Genomic DNA, 9,397 nt, shown 5'->3' with positions numbered 1-9,397 from the left:
GATTTTATGAACCACTGACTGTTCAACGTGGTCTTGTGTTATGTAATTATGGCTTTTTATGAACTTTATTTTTCACTGCAATGGTCCCAAGAGGCCCTTTAGTGGATGCCTATAGAGACGGGACACTTGTTTTGTCCCCTCAGACTCGACTGTTATTCTTGTTTCAGTGTAAACATCCATAGGACTCTTTGTTCCCATTGAAAGTATATTAAGTATACTATTCCTCACATGTCTGTGTCACATTCACGGACACATGAGAGTGTAACGTGCCTCGGGCTGGTATTGTTGCAAGGTGTCTGTGACTTTATCAACGTGCTTAAGTAAAGATTAGCCTAACACTCTCTGTGCATGAAATGAAACATATCAACACATTCTCACTGAGCTGTTCTGTGCTGGTAATGAAAATGTTATAAATTTTAACAATTATGGATATTGGCTATATTGCTTTTTTCTTAACAATTGTTCAGAAAAAACAGCAAGTACACACACAACTGCAGAGTTGAGAGATAATTCCCTTTCATGCAATTATGTGATTCACTGTGAAGGAACAAATATTGCTTTTTATCCTTTTTATGTCTTTGCAAGAAACCATTTTGAGCTCAAGCAATCCATGCAGCAGCACTCGCAGAACTCTTCCTCAGTTGTCCCCTGATATTTTAAATTGGCACTTCCTTGTCAGTCAGTTATGGTGGAATCCATTAAAACAGAGACTAAATTCTGGAGACGAGTATCAATATACACTCACCGGTCACTTTATTAAGTACAACTGTTCAAATACTCGTTAACACACATAGCTAATCAGCCAATTATGTGGCAGCAAGTCAATGCATTTAGGTATGTAGACATGGTCAAGAGTTAAAACCGAGCATCAGAATGGGGAAGAAAGGTGATTTAAGTGATTTTGAACGTGGTATGGTTGTTGGTGCCAGACGGGCTGGTCTGAGTATTTCAGAAACTGCTGATCCACTGGGATTTTCATGCACAACCATCTCTAGGGTTTACAGAGGATGGTCCCAAAAAGAGAAAACATCCAGTGAGCGGCAGTTCTCTGGGTGAAAATGCCTTGCTAATGTAATGCCAGAGGTCAAAGGAGAATGGCCAGACTGGTTCAAGATGATAGAAAGGCAACAGTAACTCAAATAACCACTCGTTACAACCAAGGTCTGCAGAAGACCATCTCTGAACCAACAACACAACAAACATTGAAGCAGATGGGCTACAGCAGCAGAAGACCACACCTGGCGCCACTCCTGTCAGCTAACAACAGGAAACTGAGGCTACAATTTGCAGAGATTGGAAAGATGTTGCCTGGTTGGATGGGTCTCAATTTCTGCAGCGGCATTCAGATGGTAGGGTCAAAATCTGGTGTAAACAACATGAAAGCATGGATCCATCCTGCCTTGTACCAACAGTTCAGGCTGGTGGTGGTGGTGTAATGGTGTGGGGGATATTTTCTTGGCACACTTTGGGCTCCAGAGACGTCTTTAAAACTGTTGAGAGGACACCTCGAACTGCAAACAGGATCAAACATGACTCTTTTTATTACGAATTGTTGATCCATGAGGGTTTTATATTTGTAAAACCCTCCTCAAAAAGCAATTTTAAGCAATTTCAAAAAATCTGTGAAGTCATAACAAAGTAAAGTAAGTCTGCAGTTAACTGATTTTTTAGCCACTTGGGGGCAGTGCAAACAGGATGTGAACATGATATTTACATATCATCTTTTAAGTTGATACAGCAAATCTGTCAGCAAACAGTTGCTTATTTACACATCCAGCAGTTACGGAGCAACATTATCATTAATTTGGAGTCATGTTATGACCACCTGATGAATGTAAGTCCAAAACTCATCCTGTTTTTGGTCTCCTGAGGGAAATATCTGGCTATTTAGCTGCTAAATGCTTTAATATCTTCATCAGCTATGGTCACTAACTGTATCTGTCTGCTGTTTGGTGCTGAGCAGGTGTTGTGCAGTGGGTGTAGCTACAGTGGGCATACTGTTTCTAAACTTTACCTCAAACATAACTTTGTACTACAATTTCTTGTTACGCACTGACTGACATGCACACTGATACTGATATATCTGCGATAAGCCATGCCCTACAATTCATGCATCTCTGCAAAGCTAATAATACATGCTCTTGGTTTACTTAATTCCCAGGTAACACAGGGAAACAGCGTCATCCTTTATTGTGTTTTTTTTTTCAAACCAAGATATTTAATATCTTATGTGTACGCCTCAGCCCATATTGTTAGCTGGCGAGATGATTCAAGTACAAATTGACTTTAAGTTCATCTGCAATTTGCCAGCATCAAAGCCACTGTTTTACACATTCAAGCTACGTCATAAATCAGAATTTGGATTCTCTAACAAACTACATTTCTCTGAACATTTTAACAAGCCTGCAGCAAACACGAACTATATCCGCTCCCTTTTTAATATGAAACATTTGTTTTTCCTATTATGGGTCCTGACCTAAATCTGCCACGGGCCTGTACCGGGTTAATATCAATTTCCCCAAGGGTGACCACATTCACTGCTTCTGGGTCCAAGTTTTGAAGAAATGTGCCCTTAGTAACACTGATGGCATGGCTTGCAGACAAATGCTTATTTAGACAACAAAGGGGTGATTAAAACTGGCATTTGACATCGGATACGTCTAAAGTAATCTAACAAGCACCTTTTTCAGGCTGTATCCTCACGGTGTATTGTGGTTTTGTTCTTTGGGGACCAGAGTTACTCTGGAGTCCCTTTCGTGTTATGATGCTTCACAAAAGCCTTTGGATTTCTCTCAGATAGGTGTGTCTTTTATCCCAGAGTGTACAAAACAGCACTGATATTTTCTACTTATGTTTTACAGCCTGAGGCCATAACAAAAACTGATCCATTACAAAACTTGCACTCAGAGGAACAATAATGAGACTTTTATCACATCATAAGATCTCTGAAGAGAACACTTGTGATTTGATCACTGGTCCTGCTCTTTCATAGTCCTAAGAAAAATAAAGCACTGTTTGTGTGTATACATTATGGTTTCCTATGCGACACTCTCCCTGCCCATACCCGACAAAGTGATCGAGTGATTTTCCATTGCAGCCATTAATTTTGCATTACCATACATATAAAGTTATGTCTTAGGCCAGACCCAATGTGAAATGATTGCTAATGCATTACTGGAAGCTGACTGCTGTAAATGTGGCAGCAGCAGGAGACAAAGTAAGAATCAATCTGACGCCCTGCTGGCAAACATCCTTATTCCAGCACTATATAATACAAAAAGCAAAGTATGGTTTATACTATTTCATCGTTAGTACATCCAAGAAACAAGCAACTTACAAGGGAACTCACTCATCTCTTAAGAAAAAGCACCCAGTTTCGATTTCCTGTGTCTGTCTTTAAATAACATGCTGACCTCATTTAAGATTGGGACAAACTAAAATAAATTCTCTCGACTGAGATCAATATCGTCACATCAATAATACAGTGCTGGGGACATACGGCATGGTGACTGATCATTTTAAATGAACAAATAATACCAAAATCAGGCACGGTATTACTGGAAGCACCCAAAGCATACTTTTTTTGTGACATATTATAAAAAGTAGTTGCTTGAAAGTCATTTAAATGTCAGCATTTAAAGAATTTCAGAGTGAGATTGAACTTGTTTGATCAATAAAACAATAAATAATGGTAAATGTTGATGAAGAAATCCTTAGCTCAAATAAATGTTTTTCACCAGGTGCCTCTTTTTATGACTGATATACATTTACAGAAACAAACATTATTTGTTTACAACCATACTGTAACACCAGTACATTGTGGCAGGGAGCTGGCTGTCGCTTCACATGTTGATCCGTGTGAAAAAACAACAATCATATTTTTAGAAGAATTGTTATTCAAATTCAAAATGCACGTAAAGTACTCAGAAAAATGATGATGTTAAAAGTCCAGCTCACGTTACACTATTGTCTGAGACATCCCTCACACACCCCTGTGGCGGCGACAGTATAAAAGGGGAGATCTGGTGGCTGATAGCACCACAGAAAATGAATACCTACAGGTGAGTCGATGCAATAACTTTATCCCCTCTTTTTCCTGGTAGTTTCAGACTGTTGAGTATATTTATTCATAATGCTCTGTAACAGATGATACTTCAAGGAAAGCACTGAAATCTGTGAAATAATTTTTTGGATTTTTCTTACTATATGTTATAGTATACGTTTGCAGATACTGAAATTTTGGTTCTAGATTAATTTTGGATAATTTTATTATGTTGGTCTGCTCTGTACACATGACATCTATTTCATTTCTGTCCGTCCTGGGAGAGGGAACCCTCCACAGTCGCTCTTCCTGAGGTTTTCTTCCATTTTTTTCCCTGTTGAAGTTTTTTTTTGGGGGGGAACCTTATCCACCGTGAGGGTCCAAGGACAGAGGGTGTCCTAAGTTGTAAAGCCCTCTGAGGCAAATTGTGATTTGTGAATCAAATTATGGGACATATGAGATATCATTTGAGGGTCTTTATCTATCTATAATAGTTTTACCTCTAATTTTTAGATATGCAAAATGCATGTTTATGTGGAAATACAGTATTTTGTATAATATATTTATAATTGTGTCATAAGTGCTCTGAAAAGAATGCTTAAATCATGACTCAGCTCTTTCAAGTGACTGCTTACAGTATGTTGCATAATGGGCTTCAGTAACTACCATTGTAGGCTTTCCCCTGATGTCCCGATAGGATAATAGGTCGTCTTTGACGTCAAAAATTTCGAAAAGATTTCTTTCAAAGCACTTCCCTGTGAAAGAAGATGGTGAATGCCTTGGTTCCTATTGTTTTGCTGTTTTCTCACAGGTCCACGCTCAGAACAATGAGGCTGGTCATCCTTGTGTGCCAGCTTGGCCTCATTCTGAGGACCGAGGCCCAGATACCAGATGCTTGCGTTCTTAGCGATACAAACAGAGCTCCAGGTTTGTACCATTTAATACATGTGTTCTTTATTTGCCGTTATTGTCACACCTCCATTGCTTTGTCATTTACATCCTCCTTTTTTATATCCCTCCCAGAAAACTCGGACATAACTGTGTTGTGTGGCACTGAGTATATGGACCTGAGCATCTATCTTTGCCCGGTGTATCAGGCTCTTTACAATGAGTCTCTGATGGTCCTCAATAATCAGTTAAACACACCTGAGTGTTACGGGGATGCTGACTGGAGCGTGGACCCACCAGTCTTAAAATTCAGATTCCCCTTGAATGAAAGCTCCATCTCATCCTGCAATAATAACTTCAAGGTATTATATCACAAGAGCTTTAACAACTTTTTTTCAAAGTGTTCCTCAATCAGGGCGCTAAGTCCAACAGGTTTATTGGATGATCTCATGCTATGACAGCTAAGAAATTTTGAGTGACGTGGTAAAAGTTTGCTTTTGGTAGATTTTGATGATACTGAGTAGCATTATATGGAAACCAATGACTGGGAAGTCATAGTATCTTGAATTCTATGCTAAAAAGTGCTAATCTGAAACTGGTTTAAAGTGAAATATGTTTGATTTTTCAATAGATAATCAACCAAGTTGGGACTGGACAGTTTTCTGACTTCTCAAACGTCCAGTACGTTAACATCTCTGGCACTATTACCTCTGTAGACCCCTCTGCGGGTATGATCACCTATCGCCCACAGATCCTGTACAAGTTCTCCTGCTTCTACCCGATGCAATATCTCCTGAACAACACTCAACTGGCCGTGTGAGTGTATCATGAATAACAAGCTGCACAGGAAATAAGTCGGACCGAGCTACATTTTGATTAATGCAAGTTTCTTTTCATCCAATACAGGTCAGGTGTGAGTCTTGCCATAAGAGACAACAATGGTAGCTTCATCAGCACACTGAGTATGCAGCTCTATCAAGTAAGACCTGCTCTCACTTTTAACATTGGACTTAGAGTATTTCTTTAACATTTTATAACTTGATTTTACTCTTACTTTTCTGTGGAACAGGATGACCAGTTCCAAGACATACTTAATATCCCGCAAACAGGACTCAACTTGAAGACCAAGATTTATGTTGCAGTTACAGCTACCAATCTAACAGAGAGGTATGTAAGTTTTGACAGTTTACAGTAAACTATAAGTTACATAAATGCAAAGAGAGACTTAAAATCCACCTGTCTGTCCTCGCAGGTTCAACGTGCTGCTGGTTAGATGCTACGCAACAACAAGCCCATATCCCACTGTCAGCACCTATTATGACCTTTTTGTCGGGTAAGTCTTTGACACTCAGCTCCAGGCTAGTCCTTTGTACTTACACGTGCGCAGTCACATTACCTGTTTCCTTTTCACCCAAGGTGTCAACGTGATGCACAAACTAAAGTGGAGCTCAATGGGGAGTCTCAGAAGGCACACTTCTCCTTTGAGGCCTTCAGATTTGTGGAGCATAAAAATCAGACGGTTTCCACTTTCTTCCTGCACTGCGTCACCAGGCTCTGTGAGGTGTCCTCGTGCAGCAGTTTAAAGCCTGTGAGTAGACACTAGAGTTTCCACCAGAGTCTGAATTTTAAGATGTACTTTCTGTGGTTAATTCATACATCAGATATTTGATTGTCTTTATTTATTGTGAACAGAACTGTGCAGTTTCACAAAAGAGGAGAAAGAGAGCACCCCAGGAACCAGACCTGGATGACAGCGCCAACGTTACAGTCACCTCGCCTCCCATTGTTGTGGGGCAACTCAGCAGTGGTGCGTATTTAGGGCAAAATTCAACAAAGATATCCCTTTATCCTATCACAATAACAATTCACATAGTGAACAAAGATACAAAAAGTAAAGTCTATCATCATTCAATGTGCAAATTTTGATTTGCTTGGGTGATTCAATCTCACTGGGGATTCTTGTTTAAAATTATGAATTATTTCACATTTGGCAATACACAGGATTTGTATTTTTTGCTAGATAAATTACTACATTACATTACTAGTGAAATATCATGTATAAAATAAAGAAGTCCTCCAAATTAAAACATAAATCATTTGTCCATGCCTGAAGTGACGCAAAGATGCGTTTTCTGAAATGATGCCCATATCACCAGGACAACGTCATTTCTTTGCACCTTCCAAAACTGTTAAAAAAATCACAGTTGAGAAATGCATTTTAAAAATAATCTGTTTTATAATGTAACACCACGATTCAGGTTTACTTAGGTTTCGGAAAAAAAAAAAAAAAAAAAAAAAAAAAAATAGAAAACAGTCTTTGGAAGGCTCCTCCTTCACTCTCCGTATAATTTCTACTGCCAGGCTTTGTCACTTAAATGTAAACATTTTGTTGTGGGGTATTTTCTAAACTGATTGCTGTTGTTTTTCTTGGAAGGACACACAACATTAACCAGGGCCATAGTAACCAGCTTTCCTTGTCATTTTTTCTTAAAGGCCTAGTGTGTAGGATTTAGTGACATCTAGCAGTGAGGTTGCAGCATTGCAGCCGACTGAAACTTCACCTGTGTGGAAAGTGTTTAGAACTACAATGGCTGACACGAAAATGCAAAAATGTGAATGGCCTTATTTAGAGCTAGTGTTTTGTTTGTCTGTTCTGGGCTCCGTGAAAGAGGCCCAGCTTACAGATTTATAAAGCGGACTTGATACACCATTGGCAGTGGGGTCATTCCATTCCTACAAGTTGCTCAGTGGTGCATGAAGCCAAAATCGTCCAACTAAAATTACCTGGATGATAGGCACTGCTGCCGCACTGTGTGGCCCATAGAGTAGGCACACTAGAGACTTTTGCTACTAGAGACTTCCGAGCTGGCTGCCTCCGCTTTAGCGCTCTTCTAACTTGAGTAGGGATAAAATGATTCAATTGTGTGGCTCTTCTAGAATTTCCAAATGTTATCGGACTGAATAGATCTAATTCTGGTAGTGAAACAAATCATCTCGCAGGGGTTGTAACGCCCAAAACAATGTATCCACTGACTTACTGATGTCTCTTCTGCCATGTAGTCAATAGGAAAACGTATTTTTGGGCCACAGGGCATCATGTAACAGCGTAATTACACTGTCTGGCCACTAAGAAAATTGGCTTAAAATCCTGGCGCACTTTTTGGGGACCTGAACCCACTCTGTATTTACATGTTACCGGCTAATTCCAACAAAAACACAACACGTTTTACATGTAGTTTCAGATGATTATAAACTAATGAAATCTTCTTCATGAATATTATATTCCAGTTTATCTGTCTAAATCCTACATGCTGGACCTTTAATAATACAGTGCAACATTTTGAAAAATGCTAAAAAAAAAAAAAATGCTATTTTCTTTTTCCAGTCTTTATGCAAAGCTTTAGTTTACACACTGTTATCCCATATTATTGAGCATCACACACATCAGATTGGTACCACTCTTGGCAAGAAAGCAAATAAGAGCATTTCCCAAAATGTCAAATTATTAATTTAATCAGTTAGCCTGATCAGTAATAACACAAAAAGTAAATCTGTCAATTACTGACCATAATATTGTTCACATTTTGCAGGAGATGCTCAAACTTTTTCAGCTCCTTACGGTAAGAATCTTGGTTCTTCTTGGTCACCACTTGCTCAGTCAGTAACAGCATCGTTAAACAATACATCAATGAAGTAAAATATCTTTTGATATCTTCATGCTTTTCCTCCTCCGTGCTCACACAGGTACGTCATCTGAGAGTGGCTACAGCAGCCCCGTGGTGGCTGTAATTGTATGCATTGTCATCCTAGCTATTATCCTCGTCGCCATGGCTGTTTACTTTGCCTTGTACATCAGACGGAGAAAACCAATCGTCCAGTAATACCCTCTGACTGAGAGTGGAGTTTCTTTACCTATCTCCCAAACTGCCAGTTAATTCATCATCTACAAAGCATGGCCATAATGATGCCGAGATGGTACAACAAGAAACAATAGTCACACACAGTGTCATACTACTATTTCCCATATCACACACAACATTATAACAAGGTGGTCAGCAGTAATCTAGGCTTGAAACATTATAATCATTATCAATCACATAGTTAATTAATGTGGAGATAAAGGCACAGAAGCTGTACTATAATTGTGTATTATAAATAGGTGTTAGTATTAGTCATGTTGTCAGAGTCATGTTGAAGTATTTAATAATGTTCTTTTGTAATCAATTAGAAATGATGTACTTTTAAATGTTTTCAGTGAGTGATGAAAAAGTACTGATGCTTTGTTCTGTGATAAACACACCATTAAACAAAACATTAAAATGTTGACCTCTCTTATTGTACAGCTAAACTACTGAATCAGTAGATAGGTTATTATGTTGTGGATGTGTTGAAACTTTACATTTCCATAATTTCCATGTTGAGGCACTAAACCGACTTGGTTAAGATTAAAAAAGATGATATTTTAGC

The 9,397-nt window shown here is 38.8% G+C and overlaps 1 protein-coding gene across 1 annotated transcript; it reads left to right on the top strand.

The window, feature by feature from the left end:
- The first annotated feature begins 4,840 nt into the window (after nt 1-4,840).
- si:dkey-4p15.5 (zona pellucida-like domain-containing protein 1) lies at nt 4,841-9,079 on the top strand. Its single transcript, XM_050069852.1, has 10 exons — nt 4,841-4,969; nt 5,066-5,292; nt 5,562-5,746; nt 5,837-5,909; nt 6,000-6,097; nt 6,183-6,263; nt 6,347-6,518; nt 6,623-6,737; nt 8,521-8,550; nt 8,675-9,079. Exons 1-10 carry the CDS (start codon nt 4,870-4,872, stop codon nt 8,809-8,811), a joined length of 1,218 nt encoding a protein of 405 aa, XP_049925809.1. The 5' UTR covers nt 4,841-4,869; the 3' UTR covers nt 8,812-9,079.
- Nucleotides 9,080-9,397: the final 318 nt, after the last annotated feature.

This window comes from Epinephelus moara, chromosome 2 (assembly GCF_006386435.1).
Source record: "Epinephelus moara isolate mb chromosome 2, YSFRI_EMoa_1.0, whole genome shotgun sequence".
NCBI lineage: Eukaryota > Metazoa > Chordata > Actinopteri > Perciformes > Serranidae > Epinephelus > Epinephelus moara.
Note: the sequence above shows the minus strand (reverse complement) of the source record. Positions and strands in the feature narration are given on the sequence as shown.